Source organism: Hypanus sabinus, chromosome 20 (assembly GCF_030144855.1).
Source record: "Hypanus sabinus isolate sHypSab1 chromosome 20, sHypSab1.hap1, whole genome shotgun sequence".
In the NCBI taxonomy this organism is placed as follows: domain Eukaryota; kingdom Metazoa; phylum Chordata; class Chondrichthyes; order Myliobatiformes; family Dasyatidae; genus Hypanus; species Hypanus sabinus.
Genome location: NC_082725.1, coordinates 34,240,304 through 34,265,307, shown reverse-complemented (window position 1 = coordinate 34,265,307; position 25,004 = coordinate 34,240,304). Strand labels below are relative to the sequence as shown.

The window sequence follows — 25,004 nt, the reverse complement described above, 5'->3', positions numbered from 1 at the left end:
AAAAGGAGACAGAAGAGATTAGCATAGTTTGGAAATTTAATTGGTTCAGCACAACATTGTGGGCTGAAGGGCCTTTTCCTGTGCTGTACTGTTCAGTGTTTTACATTCTAGGTAAATGCTTAAATGAGAGTAATGGGTGTGGGTGACTCACTGCCAGCCAAAGTGTATTTGGATGATACGTTATGTATTAGGACTTTAAGCTTTGGCAAAGATACAGTGATGAAAATTGAAACAAGTACACTAACTGCAGCATTGTCTATCACTTATAGTGGACTAGCATCAGCTATTTTGTATTCTGGGCCACTGTTTTTGAAGTTAAGAAAACCTTAACAGCTGGACAGTAATCCAGGAAATCAAGATTTTAAATAGATACTTAAATTTTTACAGAATGCAATATAATAACTAGAATACATAGGGAAAAGAACTAAAATACATTTTTATGGAAGAATAAAGGAATAAATAAAATATATTTTAAAATAAATAGTTTTTATTAAAAAGAAACTCTGTTGCTCCTCATCCAACAAAGTTCCAAGATATTGAGCTGTTCTTTGCAGTGAGGAAATTAAGCATTTGGCCTATTTTGTAACTTCTGCGGATCACTAATTGCTGAGGATTTTGCTGGAGAATTTTGAAAAACAGAATTCCCTGTGGAGGAGGAGGGAATTGATGTCAGCAGCTTCTCGATTTTTCTATTTAACTCTAAGTATGTATGCAAGAAGTTTCCATTGATTTTGCATTGTTCTGATAGTAAATGCTTCAAAACCATCAGCACTAAACCCTACATTTTTAAAACTTCCAGGGTAAAAAAATTCTTTTTCAGGGAATCTAAAAAAAACAACAGAAAATGCTGGAAACACTCAGCAAGTCGAGCAACTTCTGTGAAAAGAGACACAGAGCTAACTTCATCACTAAATCTGCACCCAAACCTTTGCCTGTAGTATGTAACAGTGATTAAATCCTGCAGCAGCAAAACTTCACTTTAAAAAAAAATCAATGTATAGAATTGGAGTAACAATCAGAGAAGCATTTGACAGCACTTATTAGGGATTATTGACTTATCATGATTTGAAGTAATCAGTTTCTAAAAGGGCAATTACAGGTACCTTGTTAAGCTAAAAATGTAAAGGAACAAAACAGCAATGTTACATAGACAATGAAAAGTTCTAGAAAATCTTTAACCACTAAATATGATGTCATTGAAAAGCAGTGTTCAAATCAGTCAACATCTATGGAGGGAGAAATGGTTAACTTTTCAGATCTATTTAAGATTCAACTATTTTTAACCAGTTATGGAGCCAAAGAAATGGACAGACAAGGAAAGCTTTAAAATAGCTATGAATAACAATAATAGTGGGCCATGTTCGAAAGTATTAAACTATGGGGTTGAGGGTGAGGACAAATTAGGAAAGCATCAGGCAGGAGCTGGGAAAAGTTAATTGGGAAGAGTTGTTTCCAGACATGTCCACATTTGATATATAGAAGTTATTTAAAGACCCGCTGCACAGAGTTAAGGACAGTAAAAGGGAAGGACAAAAATGGAAAGGCATGGGAGCCTTAGCTGATGAGAGAGAGTTCATTTAGTCAAGAGGAAGAAGGAAGTGTATTTATGGCAAAGGAAGCTGGAATCTAATAGCGTGTTTGAAGACTATATAGGAACAAGGGGAGTCAAGGAGAAATGTAGGAGAGTTAGAAGGGGTCATGAAAAGTCCTTGGTGAGTAGTGTTAAAGAAAATCCCAAGACAACCTATGCATATATCAGAAACAAGAGTAGCTAAGAAGATAGAAGAGCCACTCAAGGACAAAGAGAGGAATTTGTGCTTAGAGGCAGAGAATGGGGGGAAGATCCGAAATGAGTATTTAGTACTGGTATTTACCAGGGAGAATTATGCAAAGAATTTTGAGATCAAAGGGGAGCAGGCTAAGATGCTGGAACATCTAGAGATTAGGAAAGAGGTAGTGAGCGGTCTCTTGAAAAACATTAAGGTAACCTCTCTCCATGCCAATTGCCCAGAGGCACTTACCATACATCCACACAGATGAAGTGTTTTGTGAGGCTGGTGTTGAAACAAATCAGCTCCTGTCTGAGTGGATCCATTCCAAATGTCTACCGGAGCAATATGTCCACAGCAGAAGGCATCTCATTGGCTCTTCACGCAACCCTGGAACATCTGGTCAGCATAAATGCATACATCAAGGTGCTCTTTATCAATTACAGCTCAGCATTTAATACCATCACCCCTTGAAACTAATCAGGAAACTGCAAGACCTGGGCCTCAATACCCCCTCGTGCAATTGGATCTTGGACTTCCTCACCTGTGGGCCCCAGTCAGTTCGGATTAGCAAAAATATCTCAAAAATCTCCCATCAGTACAGGTGGACCACAGGAAGGTGTGCTTGACCTCTTGCTCTATTCACTTTACACCTATGGCTGTGCAGTAAGTACAGCTCCAACACCATATACAAGTTTGCTGATCACACCACTATTGTGAGCCATATCAAAGGTGGTGATGAATCAGCATACAGGAGGGAGACTGAAATTTTGGCTGAGTGGTGTTATAATAACAATCTCTCACTCAATGTCAGCAAGACCAAGAAACAGACTATAGATTTCAGGAGAGGGGAAATCAGAGATCCAAGAGCCAGTCCTCATCAGAGGTAGAGAGGGTCAGTAACTTTAAATTCCTGGGTGTCAGTATCTCAGAGGACCTGTCCTGGATACATCATATAAATGTAATTGCAAAAAAAGCACAACAGTGCCTCTACTTCCTCAGGAGTCTACGGTGATTTGGCATGACACCTAAAACCTTGACAAACTTCTGGAGATGTGTAATGGAAGTGTATAGACTGGCTACGTTACGGCCTAGTATGGAAGCGCCAAAGCCTTTGAATGGAAAATCCTGTAAAAGGTAGTCGATTTAACCCAGTGCATCACGACGAGTAAAGCCCTTCCACCATTGGGCACATCTACATGAAACATTCTCATGGAAAAGCAGCATCCATCATCAGAGAACCTCAACACCCAGGCCGTGTTCTTTTCCTGACGAAAGGACTCGGCCTGAAACGTTGACTGCTCATTTTCACAGATGCTGCCTGACCTGCTGAGTTCCTCCAGCATGTTGTGCATATTGCCATGTTCTTTTCTCATTGCTGCCATCATGTAGAAGTGCAAGTGACTCAGGACTTGCACCACCATATATACAGAGAAGAAGAAGAAGAAATACCTTAACTCTGAGTGGAGTCATCGGGATGCCATTGTGATGGCGTTTTTTTTTAGCAGGCTTGTTTTCACAAGGCCGAGTTGTTAGCTCGACGCTCGGTGGAAAGCGTGCAAGGGAGCCTTTGCTCTGAAGTCTGGCACTGATGCCACTACGCCACCGGCAGGCCAATATATACAGAGAGGACAAAATATAAATCAGTTACAGATGTGGGTGAAGAAGTGGCAAATGGAGTTTAATCCACACAAAGGCGAGGTATTGTACTTTGGAAGATCGAACAAAAAGGGAGACTACACAGTTAATGGCAGGCTCCTTAAAATCATTGATGAATATAGGGATATTGAGATCCAAATACATATGGCTTCCTAAAAGTGACTGCACAGCTCAGGTTGATAGGGTTTAAATTGGTATAGGGCATGCTTACTTCCAATTGTTGAAGCATTGACTTGAAGAGCCATTAAGTTGTATTACAGTTTCATAAAATTCTGGTTAGGCCACATTTAGAGCGTTGTGTTCAGTTCTAGTTTCCTCACTGTAGAAACAATGTTGAGGTTTTGGAGAAGTACAGAGGAGGTTTACAAGGATGCTGCCTGATTTGGAGGGGAATTTGGAAAAACTCTTCTCATTAGAGCAATGGAGGCTAAATTGACTGAAAAAAATTATGAAATGATGGAATGCGGTGGGTAGTGGAATGCACTACGAGGGATGGTGGTAAGGGCATGTGCCTCTTAGATATATGAATTTGCAGAGAATATATATTTGGGTGTGGGAAAGAGGAATTAGATTAATTGGCAGTCATAAGTTTGCACAACATTATGGGCTGAAGCAGTTTTCTGTGCTGTACTGTTCTATAAAAGAGTTCAGGAAGGATTAAATGAGATGAAGTGTGATGCAAGTGAAACAGAGAGGTCATGGTGCAATGTAAAACAAAAGAGGAGATGCAAATGATTATAGGTGAATAAGTGAACTGGAGAAAATCATGGGAAGTTGAGCAAAACAAAGGACTTTATTGGCCCAGGGCAGTGTCAGAGAAAGGTAGCGGACCCTATGGGTGCAAGCAACTTTATCAACTGTCCCAACACACGCTTCAGTGAATACCTTAATGGAAAAAATGGATAAGGACAAGGAAACACAAGAGTGGAATGCTGAGTTAAGGGTGTTAAAGCAGAGGTATTACATTCCTTGAGAAAATAAACTGCAAGTGAGGCAAATGTAAGCTTAAAAAAAAAGCTTCTCATGCAAAGAAAATGTAAATCAGAAGGAGTGACAGACCTATAAAAGCAATAAAGTAACATGTACAAGAGTAGTACTGTATATAAAAACGGTTAAAATTAAGTTATTGCAACACACACAAATGCTGGTGGAACGCAGCAGGCCAGGCAGCAACTACAGGAAGAAGTACAGTTGATGTTTCGGGCCGAGACCCTTCATCAGGACGAAACTTGTATTTCCAGCAGATTTCCTCATGTTCAATTTAAGTTATTTTCCATTTTCTTCACCAACTTCTTGAAAGAACAAAGTAAACAGGAATCTGGGATACGTGGTGGTAGCAGCTTTGTTAATATGTCCTTTATATCCATTTTCACTATAGTGGAAAGTAAACCACCACTAACTGAATTCGTCGAGCAGAAGTTTATGAAGTTTGAATTATTATTTTCTCCATTTTATTGCTCTTAATGTTACCAATAACCAAAGGCCAAAAGCATGATTGTCAACATTTTTTTTTAAAAAAACAGAAACAAAAAAAAATTGTGATACATATTGATTGAGTTATTATCAACATAGTTGGATTAGTTTCTGAGTGGCTAAGCAGCTTAATAATGTAAAGCTGCAGGTCAGAAAGCTGGCAAAATGTCAGTTTGTCTGCTAATTCTACTTCAAAATCAGTTATATTGAGATTTACAAAACAAAACGTGGGTCTGTCTAAAAGTCATGATTATAGATCTTACACAATGCAGAAGGCAGCAAGTGGAACTGACTTCAATTTTGTAGTTTTATTATTTTGCATGTAACTAACCCAATAGGCAGGAAGTATAACTTAATGCAACAGCAGCTAGTAATTACTCCTTTCTTATTTTATGATGGCTTAACATTGGCTCAGGATCTAAGAGGAGATCATGTGGAGATATTAGGAACTTGTTGTTCAGACTTGGCTTCCTCAATTGCAAATATTTTGCTGAGGTATCAGCATTGCTTATATGAGAGATTTTCCACAGAAATGAACAATTATTTGCCCAAACTTTATTTTGCAAACCACAATCCCTTCGAACCCTCCCTCAACCACTTCATTTTCTTTGCCTTCTCTGAAAGCATGGGTAATGGATACAGATTTATAGTTGTTGAAAGAACACTACCTAAATATAGTAAGAGTTGACTGATTATTCAAGTTAAGGATCATTGCAACTTGAATGCAATTCTATGGTCTCCTCAACCTCCGCCAACTTTACTTCTATTTGAAATCTCTCAATGGTGAGCCGGAACAGGAAACAATGAGGATATATTGTCTCTGCTTCACGATTCAGAGCATGGTGTTATGTGGCAAATCATTGTACATATATCTATTTTGCATGAGTTTTATTTTAAAACACTTGACTGGAATGTGATGAGTAAGATTAATGTTGATTCCAAATCAAGTCTTCATCTGCTTAAATAGGACTGGGCTCTACTTAGAATAGTGCTTTTTGAATGTTCAAGTGGCCTCAGCCACAGTTATCAGTTGGTTTTAGAAGGAAAAGAAAGCTTGCTTAAATGTCTGAATTTTTCCAGATTAAACATTTTTTCATCCCTTTTTTATTGTAGGCCAAAGGCTTTGAGCTGGGGTACTTGGAGAAAGTTCCAGAGGTGAAAGACACGGTGCATAAGCAGTCTCTTCTGCATCACATTGCAACCATTGTGGTGGAAAAGTTTCCAGATAGTTCAGACCTGTACTCTGAGATCGGGGCCATCACAAGGTCAGCCAAGGTATGTCAGCGAAAAAAAATTCTCTCCGTCTATTATCCAGATGGTGCAGCTGTATTTTCCAGCCAGAGTAGAAGGTAACAAAATATTGTTCAGCTGTTTACTCAAGAACTTTTTGAATTAAGGAGTTTGGGATATTTTGGAATCCTGTACATTATAGCAGTGTCTCAGGAATCAGCCAACTTTGCCCAGTTTTTCACTTTATAATCTTGCTGGAAAGTTCAGATGTAATTTATTTTAGAATGGGGGGAAATACAAAGACGTTATGCATCAATCATAAGTGGAGGAGGCTATAAAATAGTGGAATCCAGGCTGGAGATTTTGAGGTTATGCAATGTTATCATAAACACTCTCATGTTTCCATCCTCCCACTGCGGCCGAGTATACTAAACCTGCAAATTATCATCATGAGGAATCAGAGCAACGAGAGGTAATATGGGCTGTCGACCCTGCTCTGCCTTTGAATATGTATAGCATCAAAGCTGAGTGTATTGTCATAGACACAGTTGCAATGAAAAACTTACTTGCAGCAGTATCACAGTCATATTGCATTAGGGACACAAAGTTCAAAGCAAATTTATTATCAAAGTACATTTACATCAGCATATACAACCACTCTGAGATTCATTTTCTTGTGCGCACTCCCAGTAACTCCAATAAACATAATAGTATCAATGGACAACCAGGGTGCAAAAGGCAACAGACTGTGCAAATACAAAAAGAAGAAATAATAATAAATATGTGATAAATATCAAGAGCATGAGATGAAGAGCCTTTGAAAGTAAATCCAAGGGTTGTGGGAGCAGTTCAGTATTGAGGCAAATGAAGTTGAGTGAAGTTGCACCCTCTGGTTCAAGAGCCTGCTGGTTGAGCGGTAATAACTGTTCCTGAACCTGGTGGTGTGGGTTCTGAGGTTCCTGTACCACCTTCCTGATGGTAATGGTGAGAAGAAAGTATAACCTGGTTGGTGGGGATCCCTGATGATGGATGCTGCTTTCCTGTGCCAGTGCTCTGTGTCCATGTACTCCGTGATGGGGAGAGCTTTTCCATGATTGACTGGGCCATATCCACTTCTTTTTGTAGGGTTTCCCATTCAATGGCATTGATGTTTCCATACTAGGCAGCCAGTCAATATACTCTCCACCGCATGTCTATAGGAGTTGTTCGAAGTTATAGATGCTGTGCTTTCTTCATAATTGTACTTATGTGCTGGGCCCAGGACAGGTCCTCAGCAGTGTTAACACTGAGTAATTTAAAGTTGCTGACCCTCTCCATCTCAAATCCCCCAATGAGGACTGGCACATGGATGTCTGGTTTCCTCCTCCTGAACTCAATAATCAGTAAGACATTGAGTAAGAGGTTGTTGTTGTGGCACCACTCAAACAGATATTCAGTCTCCCTCTTGATTTCTATGCTGATTCTTCACCACCTTTGATTTGGTCTACAACAGTGGTGTCAACAGCAAACTTAAGTATGGCATTGGAGCTATGCTTAGCCACACAGCTGTAAGTGTAAAGTGAGTTGAGCAGGGGGCTAAGAGCAAACTTTGTGGTGCATCTGTGTTGATGGAGAGTGGAGATTGTGGAAGAGAAGTTGTGCCCATTCCAAACTGACTTGGGTCTGCAAAGGAGGAAATCGGGGATCCAATTGCACAAAGTGATATTGAGGCCAAGGTCTTGAAGTTTATTGATTAGTTTTGAGGGGATTTTAGTATTGAATGCTAACATTCACAATATTCAGAAGATAAACATAAATTACACAAAATTATACAATAATGAAAATAATCGGAACACAGATAATCCAAATTCCGTTGTAGTGCAAATTGGTCAAGGACCTTCTATTTATGGAGGGAATTCACTGCTGTCGTGATGGTGGCACTGTACATCTCTCGCCCACTGCTGATGCTGGGGAATCGCTTCATGAGTTCTACAGTGCCATCAGTGACGTACTAACCACACACCCGAGTGCTTTTTTTTTATTGCTGCTGGTAACTTCAACCATGCTAACTTGAAAGCAGTCCTGCCTAAGTTCTGTCAGCATGTTGATTTTGCTACTAGAGGCGAGCACACATTAGGACCTGGTTGGCACATGCTGAAAGCATTTCAGGAACACTGTTTTCAATAACCTACCTCAACCACTATCGTCCAATGGCACTGACTTCAACAATAACAAAGTGCTTTGAGCGACTGGTTATGGATCACATCAAATCCAATCTTCCAGTTATATTGGACCTCTTCTAGTTCGCTTATTGCTTAAATTGGTCCACTGATGATGCCACCAAGTCTATCCTGTCCCACCTGGAAAATGGTGCCTATATGCCAGGGTGCGGTTAATTAACTCAAGCTCAGCATTCAGTACAAACATACCTCAGAAGCTGATGGCAAACAGCCCTTGTTGGGTCAAAGCACCTCTCTCTGTAAATGGATCTCGGACTTGTTGACAGAAAGGCCGCACTCAATCTGTGATGGCAGAGACATCTTTAGCTCCATCACACTGAGCACCGACACTCCCCTGGACTGCGTGCTTAGCCCACTGCTGTTCACACTGCTGACACATGACTGCATTCATAGATCCAGTTCAAACTGATTCATCAGCAGTCGTTGGCCTCAACAGCAAGGCAGTATGCAGACAAGACATAGAGCAGCTGGTAGAATGGTGTGAGCACAACAACTTGTGACTCCATGTGGGTAAGACCAAAGAGATGATTGTGGACTTTAGAAGGATGCAAGCTGACCACTCCTCACAACACAAACACGGCTGCTCACTGGAGAGAGTTAGGAACACTGATTTTCTGGGAGTACACATAATGGGCAATCTCACTTGGTCCATCAACATCACATCTTTGGTCAAAAAAGTACATCAGTGTGTCCACATCCTGAGGAGATTGGGGCAAGTTAGGCTTCTCCGCCCCTCTATTTTAACTAATTTTTCAGGATCACCATTGAGAGTGTCACCAGCTGCCTCACTGTCTGGTATGGGAATTGCAAGGCATCTGGACATGTCCCTTCAAACGAAAGGTGCTGTAGCATTAGTGCAAGAATTGTTAGGATGGGATACAGCTTCTTTTGATGATAAACACATGTACAGTTAAATAACAATAAACAAAATTGAATATTATTGTTAATCTTCTATTGAATGTGCCTTAGACCTGGTATCATTGTCTTTTCACTGCTGTGTACAGTACCACTCTCCCTGAGCCGTAATGGGATTGTGGTTTATCTGAGCAGATATTTAGCCCCATTGCTACGCTGGTCCACCAATAGTTCTCCTGGTCCAGATAGAATTGAAACTACCAAGCATACTGTGCTAAATATCTTCCATTAGGGATCAGTCTTATCTGCAAACAATCAAGATCATTGAAAGTAAAATAAGCATGATCCTGTCCTCTAGCAAAATGTCTCCATAACATCTGGCCTTATTTGTCTCTGAGATAATCTAACATGTTATTGCTGAATGAATTCTTTTCTGTTGCTACTGTCCTTTAAACTTTTGCTTCTTGGCCATTATTTGACTTCCAGAATTTAAATAAACTTAAGTTATACTTGGTAAAATGGCTGTGCAGGGAAGATTCATTTTTTAAAAATCTGTTATTCTCAGGTTGACTTCAACCAGCTTCAGGAAAATCTTTGTCAATTAGAGCGGAGATGCAAAGCCTCATGGGATCACCTAAAGGCAATTGCAAAACATGAAATGAAGCCCTCCCTTAAGCAGAAAATGTCTGAATCCCTGAAGGATTGTGCTGAGAGGATCATCATTTTAAAGATTGTTCACAGAAGAATAATAAACAGGTACAAGATGTAGTTTCTGTACTATAAATGATGTAAGTTAAAGATGTTTCCACGATAATTCTGTTTCAGTTTTTTTAGTTAGTCAAAAGCCATGGAAGTGGCCAAGTTCTCTGCTGCAATTATGTCTCAAATTGAAGGGAAAAAAATATAGAAACTGAAGCTTAGTGAGTCAAATGTTAGCAATGAAATGCAGTTGAGTGAGATTATTAAAATATGATTGTTGGCTGTGAGGGAAAATTTGTCCTCATGAACTTTTTTTAAAAGTGGATATATTAATATTTTTAAGAAGTTTTGAATTTTTTTTGAAGTAAAAAATAATAGCAATGAGTTCAATAAGTTCTGCAGGACTTATTGTACTTGTATATAAGGAATGCAGTCTCACAGTCTCGGAACATCTTAATAATGGAAACTGAGCATTGAGAAAAAGATGAAAAATGGAGGTGCTGTAAATCAGAGTAAGGCTTGATGGGAACAAAGATATTATAGTTGCACTCCAATATAGTAGGAAAATGAGTTGTGGATAAGAGGAAGCATGCCAAAAAATGATGAGGCATTGTAATTCCAAGCTAATATCTCTCCTATCCTCAATGTATGCTAAGTTCCTGACCTAAAGACCAATTATCTAAGATTTCATATGCCATGGGGTGTTGGAGAAAATTCAGTAATTAACTAAATTTATAGCATTTGACTGAAAATTAGGTTCAGGATATGGTTTGGAACAGGTTATTCACCTCCTAATTTGATAAGTATATCATTACTGTGCCAACATATCGTTCAAAACTAATGTACTCGAAGTGGAGGTCTAGTCAGTCATCCGTAAAATCTGACATTTCAGGTGCACATGTTATACAGTTTTCCATTCATTGTATCATGTAGTTGTGGGCATTACCTGTCCAGATTTGTAACTTGCTCTGGGAATTCTAAGGTTGTAAAGTGTTCTTGTGGTTTTGCCGCCTCAAAGGAGGTGAAAATCTCTCCTGTGCACCAAGTATACTAATTTATAAACATGTCCCTTATAAATGTTTTCCACTGCATCTTGTATGTCATCCAAAAGTAACTTGAGCTGATTAACCTTTTTTTTTGCTGTTGTAGTGTTGGAAACATGTAGACATTTACCATACAGCAAGTTCCACAAACAGCGTTGTAATTGTCATCTGTTTTAGTTATTGTTTGAGGGTTGAGGAATTAGCAGTTGCACTCCCCATGCTTTACCACTACTTTCTTGATAGCAAGCTCAAAAGGGAGCTCTGATAAACATCTCAAACAGAAGACAAGACTTCAGGCAGTACACTTCATTATTAAAATCCTAATATTATTAATTATTTAACATATGTGGATTAAGACTTAAACTCACACCTTTTTGTACTTGGAAATAAGAGCACTATCCTAAGCTGAATTTCATGAAATGGTTAATCTTTGCGGTATATCTGGCATTTGGGGAATTTGCCTCCCGTAATAGACTGAGTAGCATTTCTCCAGTAAACTTACTGGAGCGTGCACTGTAAAATAACTAGTCCAATAAAATAAAAAGAACAGGCAGACAAATACAAAATCATTTTAGAAAGTTCTTTCTAATGATATGTCATAGTTTATTTTTGTTAGTTACTTTCATTACCTCAGAAATTATTTGAAAAGTATGGATGTGAGAGGCGAATTAACTTGTCTGCCAGATGCATTATTCCCCAGTGTGCTGGGAGGATGCAAAGTGCCGAATCTGTGGTGCTTAGAAAAGATGTTTTTCTCGTAACAATGTCTGGAGAGAGATGAGGGACATAAATGGGTCAGTAACAGCAGCCCTTTTCTGGGTGTTTGGCCACATGTTCAAATAAAAGATTTGGAAGAAGTAGAAATTCTTTGTTAAAGTGCATTTTTGTCAGCCGTTCTTTGAAAGGACATGATGTTTGATTTTAATTTATCTAAATCGGCATTTTTAAGGCTGTAATGACATTGCAGTGGGTTCACCAGCTTTTCTGCCAAAATACTGTTGCTTTACATGGGTCAGTAATTGAACAGTTAAACTCTCATTAGCTTGTCACACAAGCTGTTTTTAAATAATGCAAATTAAATCCTATGACAAATATTTCATACATTGGTTGTGCCACAGCTTGTGTGCATTTCTTTCCAGGTGTATTTCAGGAAAAGTGTGGTCACACTGGTGACGGTGTGCAGGAGATTTACAAGGCTGTTGCCACCAATGGAAAATTGTAGTCATGAGTTAGGATTTGATAACATAGGGCTATTATTTTCAGAACCTAAGTGAAGTATATGAAATTATGAAGGGTATAGATAGAGTAAAGAGGAAGGATCCATTTGCCTGAGCAGACAAATCAAAATACGAGGGGGTTTATAATAATTGATGGAAAGACTATAGAGAAATTAAAGAAATAAAATCACCTTGGAATATTGTGAGTAGATTTGAGTCCCTTGTCTAAGAAAAGATATGCTGACATGGGGAGGGTCCAGAGGAAGTTCATGAGAATGATTCCAGAAATGGGAAGACTGATGCGTGAAAAACATTTTATGGTTCTGGGCCTGTACTTGCTGGAGTTTAGAATAATGAGGGAGGGATCTCATTGAAACCTATTCGAATTTTGAAAAGCCTAAATGGAGTGGATTTGGGGAGGTTGTTTCCTATAGTGGGGGATTCTAAGACCAGAGGGCACAGCCTCAAAATAGAGGGATGGCCATTTAGAACAGGGATGAGGTGAACTTCCTTTAGCCGGAGGGGTGAATCTGTGGAATTCATTGCCACTGATGGTTGTGGAAGCCAAGACACTGGGCATGTTTAAAGTGGAGGTTGAGAAGTTCTTGATTAGTGGGGACATCAAAGGTTACAGGGAGAATAGCCAACAACAGGATTGAGAGAGATAATAAATCCGCCATGAGGGAATGGTGGAGCAGACTCAGTGGGCCATGTGACCTAGTACTGCTCCTGTATCTCATGGTCTTCTGATTAGAGGTCAGGAGCTCGCTGCCTGAAAGATGGTAAAATCAGAATCCCTTATCGCATCTAAGTTGCTTGAATGTATTCTTGAAAAGAAGTGACGCACAGGGAGACAAACCTAGTACTGGAAAATAGGATTAAGTAGCTTTTTGTCTGGCACACGTAAAATAGGCTGAATGGCATCCTGTTTGTAAATGTATCACATTTCTAAGTTGGCACAGTGCACCGGCCACTCCATCGGTAGTGGTAGGCAACCATCGATCCCGGGGGATCGTGGGTTTGTGCCTCTGGTGGACTGTGTCCTCTCCAGGGTGCAAGCCTGGGCGGGAAGATTTGAAGAACCGGCTGCTGCCCATGCAATGGGTTCCCCATCTCCACGTCACTGATGTAGTCCAAAGGGAGGGCAAGTGTCGATACAGTGTCGTCGCAGAGGTTGCCAGAGGGAAATTGTAACCAACATCAAACCGCCTTGGGGATCCTGACTCCGGATGGCTTTCCCATGGATGGGTATGGCCGCACGGCAGCGGAGGTTTAAAATCAGAGTTCTCCTTCTCCGCCACTCCATTAGGTTGAAAGAAATTTCATCTGGACTCAAAATTGCTCTGTCCTCTCTACCCAAAGATTGAGTGGGCCAGCATAATGCTAAAGTTTACCTGCTCAAATCAGAGCAGCCCTAGAAGTTGGGAGCTTATGCTGTGTTTGCAGAAGATGCTGGTAAGGCTGCACATGAAGCATTATGTTCAGTTGTGGTCACCATGCTTTAGGAATGATGTTACTAAACTAGAAAGAGAGCAGAAAAGATTTACAAGGATGTGTGCCTGGCAAACTCAGTCCCAGGTCTCAAGGGACGGGGTTTGCCAGGCAAGGACTTCTTTTCTTTTGCATGTAGGAGACTGAGGTGATCTTATTAAGCTGTATAAAATCATGAGGGTCATAGTTAGGATGAATGCACTTGTCTGTTTTCTGTGGTTCAGATTCAAGAAGTAAAAGGTTTAAGCAAAAGAATTTAATAGGAATCTGAAGTGTAAATTTTTTTATATACAGAGGGTAATAGAGGTATGGCACAAACTGCTAGAGGAAGTTGTTGAGGTAGGTATAATAACTTTTAAAACTCATGGATAGGGAATGTTTAGAAGGTTATGGGCCAAGCATGGAAAAATGGCATTAACTTCAATGGGCATCTGTGCTGGCATGGACCAATTGGTTCAAAGGGCCTATTTCTATGCTGCATTACACCATGGCTCCAAGAGAGCAAAAATGTGTGAAGTAGTAAAAGTGTTTTTTCACCAAATTAAATGAAAGAATCCATTAGTTGTCCAGATGGTTGGCAAACATTTTCTGTCCAATGTGTTGGAAAGTACTTTGAATCCTATCTAAGAGAAAAAGAGAGTCAGACGGGGGGGGGGGGGGGGGGAAGCAGAGTCAGGCTTTTTGAGAAAGTTTTGAGTGCAATCATGAACTTAAGCAGAGAGGTACAAACAAGTTGGCAGCTTTGGAAATTTTGAAGTATGTTCGCACCTCACATTTTTAAAAAATCCATTAAACCTTTGGAGGATTAAGATACTCTATTTTGTCTAAACATAGAAAGATAAAATATTTGTTATCTGAATCTAACTTTCATTTTCCTGTGAAATTAAGTAGTTTAATAGTCTTCACTAGTCTACACCTCACAACAGAATGTTTTGAAGAGATTGAAAGAATTATATCAAATCACCTGGTCACACTGTCACAGTTAGGCATCGGGAGTCACAGAACACTCCAGTACCGAATCAGGTCCTTTGGCCAATACAGAATTATTAATTTGCCTAGTCCCATTGAACTGCACCTGGACTGTAGCCATCCTTTCTCCTCCCATCCATGTACCTAACAAAAATTTCTCAATTCAATTTCTCCTCAATTCCATTGAAGTTGAATCTGAACCCACCACACTGAGTGTAAACCATCACATTGAGAAGAGAAGATGTTCAAAGTGATGGTTGATTTTAGACTATTGAAAGGGGAAATAAGGAGAGGGCATACCAGTCCTAGCCCTAACACATTGATGTGATCATGAAGAAGGTACACCAGCAGCTATACATTATAATGAGTCTGAGGAGATTTGGTGTGTTACTGAAGATTCTTGCAAGTTTCGACAGATGTACAGTGCCGTGGAGATGTAGCATTTAATATAGAAGTATTACAGCGCCAATGACCCGGGTTCAATTCTGCTGCTCTCTGCAAAGAGTTTGCTCATTTTCCCTGTGGGTTTGCTCCAGACGTATGGGTTAATTGGTTGGATAGGTGTAATTAGGTGGTGCAGGCTTCTTTGGCCAGAAGGGATTAGGTGGTGCAGGCTTCTTTGGCCAGAAGGGATTAGGTGGTGTGGGCTTCTTTGGCCAGAAGGGCTGGTTACTGTGCTGTATTTCTAAATAAAATAAATAAATTAAATAAATAAAGTTGTCATTGTTATAATTTGGTCATTATGTTTATGGAAACTTGCTGCATAAATTAGCTGTCGTGTTTCCTGCACTACAATATTAGCAGCAGTATTAGTATAAGACATTTGAAGATATTCTGAGGAACTGAAAGATCTATAAAGGTGCATGACTTTTTCATTGAATAAAAAAATCAGTGGATCTTCTCTGAGATTCACCACTTCACAGAGAAAGCTGTGCTATTCTGCACTCTAGAAAATTAAGTTTTACTCTTTTGCAGTTGTGCTTTCCTATGGCCTGTCTTTAGGGGATATTATGATTATTTTCAATGTCTAAAATTTCCCCAGGTGCCTGTAAATGGTTTCCCCAGTAACAGTTGGAATGGTGGAATCATCTAGTAGTTTTATCTTGAATAATCCAGCAGGATGCAGAAGTTGTAGAATCTCCTGATGTGTGCCAAAAAAGCACTGTGCAAACTTGGACCAAAACATTCATCGTAGGTGCAGTTGAGCATTTATTTTTCCAAAATCATCCCCTAAGTTTTGTTGTATGTGTTTGAAGTTTCCATTTGTTCTTTGAATGAGTACTATAGTGACTTTGTGAAAGCAATTGGGTCTGTACCTGTTTCATCTGTTGTTCATTTCAACAAAAGTCCCCACAGTTGTGATTTTTGCTTTATTTTTCAAAAAGGTAAGAGCAGTATAAATGCCAATTAAATGCATTCATGGGCCACTGTAGCCACTGTATCAAGTTCTGGATCAGAACTTCATACAGTAGTCCATGCATGTATTTCTAAATGAGCTCAGGATCAGTGGGCCAAACAATCAGAGCTAAAATCTGTCCATCTGTTAGATAAGCACAAATAGCTGTGTTATATCTGAAACCTATTCTGCCAGATCCCTGACAGAATTGAAATCATCTCATCTTCCCAGATCATCTGAGTGTAACTCATGTCTACAACTTTATATGTGTTGGGGAAGCTGTTTGCAGAAATGAATCTGTAAGGAATGCTGCTATAAACAACATCCCATTCAATGTTTGCAACACTATCACTACTCATCATGTAAAGTGTGCACAAAATCGTCACGCATGCACAATTTGTTCCAGTGGTCACGTATTCACAAGCGCCAAGTGGAAGGAATGAACAGGTTATATCATACAGGTTTTGACCTTTGTCTTTGTCTTCTAGATTCCATGCATTTCTGCTGTTCATGGGACATCCCCCACATGCAATCCGAGATGTGAACATTCACAAGTTCTGTAAGACTATCAGTGAATTTGCTCTTGAATATCGAACCACCAGGGAGCGAGTATTGCAGCAAAAACAGAAACGAGCCAATCATAGAGAAAGAAACAAGACCAGAGGCAAAATGATTACAGATGTAAGTAAAATCATTATTTTTGTTTTGTTGCCTGTAGATAGGATGGATGAGTATTCTCTTTGCCAGAGCTTTAGGTTCTCAACACTAGGTTTTGTGCATCTGCTGATGTCCACGAATGGGTTGTTCTGCTTCTTCACATGAAAATTAAAAAAAAAATACTTTTGTGAGGATGTTCTGCCACTCTCAGGATGTGTTCAAGGACAATCTCATAGAGGAACATTTTCCGTCATCATCTCCTTGTCCCTCAGCATATCTCATGGTGAGTGAGATGTCACATGGACGGCCTGATGCAGACCCACTTTCAATCTGGATGAGGAAAATCCAATCAACACACGCAAAATGCTGGAGGAAATCAGCAGGCCAGGGGAAGTTTAAGGAGATCATGAGAGGAACATTAGGAAAAAGCAATTCTGGATGACGTCCAGGATGGAAGCACAGTTAGAATGTTAAGTGGGGACATTGGGTACCAACCTGAAATTGAAATAGATAAATGTTAATATGTACAGTATATTTTAGAATATTTGTTGTAGGGAGAGGCTTTTTATATTTGCTACATAAATATAAGGATGGACTAGCTATGGAGTTCATTTTGACCCATGCCTGTAAATGTGTGGTGGCACCGAAGTAAATGTATTCAATTTCTAGTCTTGCTTTTCACAGTCAAATCCCAACATCCTTTAAGTTGCTCTCTTCTGGATTATTTTAGTAGCTAGAATATTGTATTTAGAAGACTGAGGGAAAATTTGACAGAGGTATACAAAATTATGAGGTGTAAGATAGGGTAAATGCAATCAGGCTTTTTCCACTGAGGTTGGGTTAGGAGTACAAATAGAGGTCATGGGTCAAGGGTGAAAAGTGAAAAGTTTAAGGGAAACATGAGGGGAAACTTCTTCGCTCAGACAGTCATAACAGTGTGGAATGAACTGCCCATGCAAGTGGTGTATGTGAGCTCGGTTTCAACATTTAAGAGAAGTTTGGATAGGTACATGAATGGTAGGCACATGGAGGGCAATGATCCTGGTGCAGGTTGATGGGAGTAGGCAGTTTAAATAGTTTGGCATCAACTACATAGGCTGGAGGGCCTACTTCGGAGCTGTACTTTTCTAAGACTCTGGCTTGACTATATTTTTAACCATGCAGAGCATTTTAATCACAGTTGCGCCAATGATTGATGAAGTGTTAAGATGACCTATTTTGGCTCAGCATTGGCCTTTGAAAAGATTCCAAATCTAATTTGTTTTGCTTACTGTCACTGAGCGCTCCAATAGTATCCATTCTCCTAGGTACAATGTGAGAGATAGTAAGTACATAAATCACTCAAAAAGAACAGTTAATCCTGTTGGGAACAGCCAGTGGTGTTGTATTATCCAAATCCGTTTGGTAGAATATTAAATTTTCACTTAAAGGTTTGAAGTCAACATTTAATAGAATTGAACCTAAAATTGTTGCAGAGCTCAAGGATTGTTGATACTTGAGATGAAGGTGCTTTGCCCAACTTGTCACTCAGTGTGCACTGAGTCCTGAAACCCAGATGTTCCCTTAAGCAATGAATCACTACTGTAGAATTAAACTACCTGCCATTCTTCTAGCAATAGACATCTAGGATTAACTGAGTCACAGAAGTGGTATTTCAGTTTCTCTGGAGGTGTACTGTTCAGACTGCAATTTTTAATTATTTTGGATAATTAGCTGTTGTCTTTCATTGCAAGGATGTATAATGCTACATGTGGGGAAAAATGCGATAGTTGAACCGTAGCAAATAATCTATCAAGCCATTAGCTCTTCATGGGTAACTGGCTACCAAACACTTATGCCACTAATCCTTTGAGCAATCTCTTTAGGATTTAATGCATATTAATGGGAACTGTCAAGTTGGGCACATTGTTCGTCTGCAGAACAATGCATATATCTTTCCAGCTCTAGGATGAGGCTGTTGCCTCGATACCATTATAAATTCCCACCAGCTTACCAAAAACAGCCAGCGAACAATGAGCACAGCTGTATGTAATGTATTTTGAGGGTGTTGTGACCACCTCCATGACTATTTGGGTCCGACGTTGGAATCTAATCTAATTTGTAGGTGGATTTATTTATAAATAAGCTTTAATTAAGAATATTCTCAAAATGGCTACAATGTTCATAAACTAGTTTGATTGACTGACTTACTGGCTGAGAGCAGGGGCGGATGGTGGAGGAGCTGTGTGGCCTCGGACGTATCGAGGACTAGGTCTCAAGCGACGGTATCGCCTGTTCACAGCTGTGGGGAGACAGGCGTCAGAGCTAGTGTGTTCCACTGGGGGAAGCATGGCTCTGTTGTGGTCACCCACAGATCTCTGCAGTATTCAGTTAGACAGGGCCGCAATCTGCAGTGTCGCCTGTTTACAGCTGCCAGGAGAGAAACATCGAAGCTTGTGCGCTCCACCAGGGATGGCATGGCGAAGCATCCGTGCAGGAATTGTTGCTGCCCCACACCCCCAGTGTTCGCTCGGAAGAACAACGGACTCCGGGTCTGGATTATATACATGTATATTTTGTGTGATTGTATCACTGATTTCCTATATGTGCTTGCTGTCTTGTATGTGAGAGGACTAGGCTTTAAGCCACGGTGTCACCTTTTTACAACAGTCGGGGGAGAGGCGTCAGAACCAATGTGCTCCACTGCGTGATGTAGCACAGCATTCCCGCTGGAGTTGTTCCTGTGCCTGCAACCGTTCGCTCAGCAGAAGACAAACTCTTGTAATCTGCAGATTTCAGTGGTGTTGGATGGCTTGTTTGGACTCTTTTATTGAGTGGCTGTATCTTTCTATCATATACCTACTATGTGTGCTTTGTGCTATGTGTGACTGTTGGCACTGTGTTTTGCACCTTGACCCTGGAGTAACGCTGTCTCGTTTGGCTGTATTCATGTATGGTTGAACGACAATTAAACTTGAATTGAATTGAAACTTGCCTTAACTGAGGAGGTGATCACATTTAAAAGTATTTCATTAATTGCAAAGTACTTTTCGACGTTATGAGGTTGTGAGAGGCACATTTGCTGCAGAGCTAACATATTGTTGATTGTAGTGATAGAGTTAGTCCCATCACACATGCATCAGTCCAACTTGCATTACATGTAATTAAAAGATTATTAATCAGGATCTTAGAAAAATTCCAAAGTTCGGGGATTGGTAGTTGCTTAATTTACAGGAGTGCAAAGATTTAAGCCTGTCAACTCCCTTGACGAATTTCTCGGGGGACTGGTAATGCAAAACATTTATATTTTTTATTCCTTGTTGAAGTTCTTTGCTAAGAAGGCCACATGTATTGCTTTCACCCCAAGAACTTTGAATTAACAATCTTAATTTAACCTACTGCTGAAACCATCATTCCAGTTTGATCACACACTCCCCTTTTCAACATTAATTTTAAGGCAGCTGTCTGCTACTCTATGTTCAGTATTCTATTCAGTTTGTTGTTTTTTAGTCAATAAAGCAAACTGCCTGGATATAGCCAGAGCCAGAGAATGTTACAAGATCATGCATGCAACAGTTACCAGAACATACTGTACTATCCAGCATGTGTGGTTTTAAAAATTTCCTTTACCTGTACAGCACTAGGCAGGGGTGTGATGAAATACTGACCGCCTGCTCACATGAGTGCAGCTCCAGCATCATGTAAGATACATTTGGGATCGACATTAAATAACGTTACTCACAGATGGCAAGCAGAAGAACCATCTGATTGACTTGAATTATTGAATTCCATTTTAGATGTATTAAAATTAGTGAAATGGTCAATGTTAATAAATCAAAGACCCAATTGACTTGCGCAGGATAAGATTAGTCATACTACCTGGTCAGTACCAATTAGTATCACCTACCACTATTCATTATGTCTCTATAATGAATATTATAGCAGTCTGTACAGCTTTACAGCAGACTTTGTGCATTGTTATTAATTTATTTTCTTCAATTTTCAAATGCCTTGTGTTACTCTTCTAATTCTCTATTTACCTTTCTGTACCTCATGCATCTCCTCCTTCATTTTCTTCTCCTTCCATTTCCTTTCAGACTGATGAAGATGATGATGGTGAGGTATGGCTGGTGTCTCGGGTTGTGGAGACCTTTATCTTATGGAATCGTTGTCACTAAATTCATTTTGATGCTTACTGTGCTACTAACATTGTAATGGCCAGTGTGAGCAAATGATAGCCAGACCCTCATGTTTAATTGCACCCTTTCAAACAACATTAACTTGCTGGCCTTGTTTCTGAGTGTTTTGACAGTATAATTTCATGCGTACTAATATCTGGAGAATTTGTGCTACTCTAATTTGTTAGTTAAGGATTGTGACGGTTTTTGATTCTTTCCAGATGCAGATGTCACAGAGTTCCCTCAAATTCTTTTAATACTGACTGCAGACATCAAACTTTACTTGTCATTATTTGATCAGATAATGTGCATACCGACATCTGTATTTGGAATATATTTTCATTGTGGTTACATGATTAATATTGCTTCTAATTTTTGTTTAGTTGCAGATTGTTCATTTGAAATTGGCCCTTTAATCAGCTTTGTTTATCCATAAAAATCTCCAGCTAATTCTCTCTGAATGCCATACATGCCTCGTAAACTTGTGCTCACTACGCTGGTTGTTAATGCAGCAAGGCAGATCATAATACTGAACAGACAGAGGAAAAATAATGTATATTTCAGAAATCTGATGTAAAATCAGAGGATGATAGAAATTCACGGCAGTTTTATTCATAAGCAGACTGCCATTTCCTCAGAATATATTATTGTTAATAGATTGCATTTTGGTTGCTTGGAATTCTGATGGTTATGATGGTGATGCCTTAAATCTAAATGTTTTATTTTTTTCAACCAATAAATGAAGCTTTCATTTAGTTTACAACTTTTAAAATTGGAAAAAATATCCTGCCTTTTACCAGTGAATCTGTGAACAATAAGAAATTACTGGATATTACTTTAATGTTTTGCCTGATAATGTTTGTTGAAGCATTACTGATGACCCCAGCCTATAGATGGATATTCTAATACTATGCAATGATCATGCCATGTACAGTATATTGGAAGTATAAAGAGTTACCCTGCAAAAGGAAGTTCATTTATTTTTCGCTGGGGAATAAGTTCCTAGTCCTACTAAATTATTTTGCCATGCCTTGGAGTTTGCCTTGAGTTGAAAATAAGTTTGCTTGTCAAGTGTATAATATTTAAATGAAGTTTCATAATTTTGGTGACAGTGGACGTGATTTTCCCATAATCAGCTGCTTACTGGGGTGTCCCTTGCCGCCAACATTCACCCTTTGTGATGCTTTCCTCTGCTATTGTACAACCTAGTGGAACATCAAGTTTGGGTTCTGTGCTTTAAATATTTTAAAGAGTTATCAGTCCATTTAAAATAGAAGACTTGCCTGAATCTTCAAGTAATAGTTACAGAAGTACATTTAAAGGCACATTTCTATAGTCAGGAAGAGGGAGAAAAATCAAATAGAAATGGCCCTCTACAATGTTCATGCATGTGGCTATAAATAAACAGTTAAATACAATGATTTGTCAGCCTAATACACTGAACGCAGAATTGTTAAGGTGCTGAGATGGCAGCCCTGGGTAGAACACAAAATACACAGATCATTTCTAAAATATTGCACAAAATCTAACTAGTTGTATCACACCCTGGTATGGAATCTCCAACGACAAACGAGAATTTCTGCAGATGCTGGAAATCTGAGCAACACACACAAAATGCTGGAGCAACTCAGCAGCCCTGGCAGCATCTATGGAAAAAAAAGTACAATTAATGTTTCAGGCTGAAACCCTTCAGCAGGACTAGAGAAAAAAAGGTGGGTGGAGGGAGAAGTGAAATACCAGGTGAGAAGTGAAACTTGGAGGGGGAGGGATGAAGCAAAGAGCTAGGAGGTTGATTGGTGAAAGAGATAGAAGGCCAAAGAAGAAAGGGTGGGGGGGCAGGAGCATCAGAGGCAGGTGATGGTGGGCAAGAAGATAACATAAGAGAGGGACGAGGGGATGAGAAATGCTGAAGTGGGATAGGGGGGAGAAGGTGGGAGGCATTACTAGAAGTTTGAGTAATCAATGTTCATGCCATCAGGTTGGAGGCTACCCAAATGGAATATAAGGTGTTGTTCCTCCAGCCTAAGTGTGGCCTTATTCTGGCAGTGGGGGGAGGCCATGGATGGACATAGCAGAATGGGAACAGGAAGTGGAATTAAAATGGGTGGCCACTGGGAGATCCTACTTACTCTGGCAGGCAGAGCATAGATGAACAGCGAAACAGTCTCCCATTCGACGTCAGGTCTCACCTATCTACAAGAGGCCACACTGGGAACACTGAACACAGTATATGACCCCAACAGACTCATGGATGAAGTGTCGCCTCACCTGAAAGGACTGTTTGGGGCCCTGAATGGTAGTGAGGGAGGAGCTGTAGGGATGGGTGAAGCACTTGTTCAGCTTGCAAGGGTAAGTGTAAGGAGGGAGGTCAGTGGGGAGGGGCAAATGGATAAGGGAGTCACAGAGGGAGCGATGCCAGTAGAAAGTGTTTGGTGGTGGGATCCATTTGGCGATGGCAGAAGTTCTGGAGAATTATGTGCTGGATGCAGAGGCTGTTGGGGTGGTAGGTGAAGAAAAGAGGAACCCTATCCCTGGTAGCATGGTGGGAGGATGGGGTAAGAGTGGATGTGCATGAAATGGAAGAGATGTGGTTGAGGGCAGCATTGATGGTGGATAAAGGGAAGCCCCTTTCTTTGACAAAGGAGGACATCTCCTTTGTTCTAGAGTGAGCAGATGCGGCAGAGATGGAGGAATTGAGAGTAGGGGAAGGCATTTTTACAAGTAGCAGGGTGGGACAAGGTATTGTCCAGGTAGCTGTGAGAGTCTGTTGGTTTATAATAGACATCGGTGGATGAGCTGTCAATGGGAATAGAAACAGTGAGATTGAGAAAAGGAAGGGGAGTGTCGGAAATAGACCAGGTGAATTTAAGGGCTGGGTGGAAATCGGAGGCAAAGTGGATGAAATCAATGAGTTCAGCTCGGGTGCACCAATGCACTCGTCATTGTAGCTTAGGAGAAGTGCGGGACGCTCACCAGTATAGGCTTATAACATAGGCTGTTCCATTTAGTCAACAAACTGGCAGGCATAGCTGGGACTCGTACCACTGCCCATGGCTACCCTTTTTGAAGGAAATGGGAGGACCCAAATGAGAAATTATTTAGAGTGAGCACAAGTTCCGCTAGGGGGATGAGAGTGGTGGTGGAGGGGAACTGGCTGGGTCTGGTGTCCAGATGGAAATGGAGAGCTTTGAGGCCTTTCTGGTGGGGGATGGTGGTGCATAGGGACTGGACATACATAGTAAAAATAAGATGATGGGGCTGGGGAACCTGAAATCCTTGAAAATATCAGAAGTGTGTGAAGTGTCACGGATGTAGGTGGAAGGGACTGAACCGGGGGGATAAAACAGAGTCGTGTATGCACATATGAGTTCAGTGGAGCAGGAACAAGCTGAGACAACGGGTCTACCTGGACAAGCAGGTTTATGGATTTTGGGTAAGAAGTAGAAAAGGGAGGTGTGGGGTGCGGGAACTATGAGGTTGGTGACAGTGGATGGGAGATCCCCAGAGTCAATAAGGTTGGTGATGGTGTGGGAGCCTGGTGTTTCTTAGTGGTGTCCTGTTTGAGGCATAAGTAAGAGGAGGTGTCTGAGAGTTGGCACTGGACCCCAGCAAGTTAGAAGTCAGTTTGCCAGACTACTACAGCACTTCCCTTATCTGAGGGTTTGATGGTGAGGTTAGGATTAGTGCAAAGGGAGTGGAGAGCTGAGCTTTGGGAAGGAGTGAGGTTGGAATAGGAGAGAGGAGTGTTAAAGTTTAGACGGTTAATGTCCCATGAGCAGTGGGATCACCAATGACCAGGAATGAAAAAGGCTACACAAAGTAATGGATGTAGCCCAGTCCATCACAGACAAAGTCCATCCATCATTGAGTACATTTACACGGGACACTAGCACAAGAAAGTAGGAGCCATCATTAAAACCCCAGCTATCCAGGTCATGCCCTCTTCTCACTGCTACCATTGAGCAGGAGATAGAGAAGCCTTAGGTCGCACATCACCAGGTTCAGGAACAGTTACTACCCTATGGCCATCCGGCCCCTGAACTGGTGTGGATAACTTTATTCACCAATACTCTGAACTGATTATATGGCCTACAGACACACTTCCAAGGTTTCTTTACAACCCTTTTTCTCAGTATTACTTTTATTTCCACAGTTTGCCCTCTTTTGCAC

The 25,004-nt window shown here is 40.4% G+C and overlaps 1 protein-coding gene across 3 annotated transcripts in view; it reads left to right on the top strand.

Moving 5' to 3' along the window:
• Positions 1-25,004, top strand: part of fhod3b (formin homology 2 domain containing 3b) — a 519,315-nt gene that overhangs the window by 480,015 nt on the left and 14,296 nt on the right. For all 3 annotated transcript variants that reach the window (XM_059945317.1, XM_059945318.1, XM_059945319.1), the window contains 3 exons: positions 6,015-6,176; positions 9,771-9,961; positions 16,509-16,701. In XM_059945317.1, the coding sequence (XP_059801300.1) occupies positions 6,015-6,176; positions 9,771-9,961; positions 16,509-16,701 (546 nt within the window). The remainder of the gene's footprint in view (positions 1-6,014; positions 6,177-9,770; positions 9,962-16,508; positions 16,702-25,004) is intronic.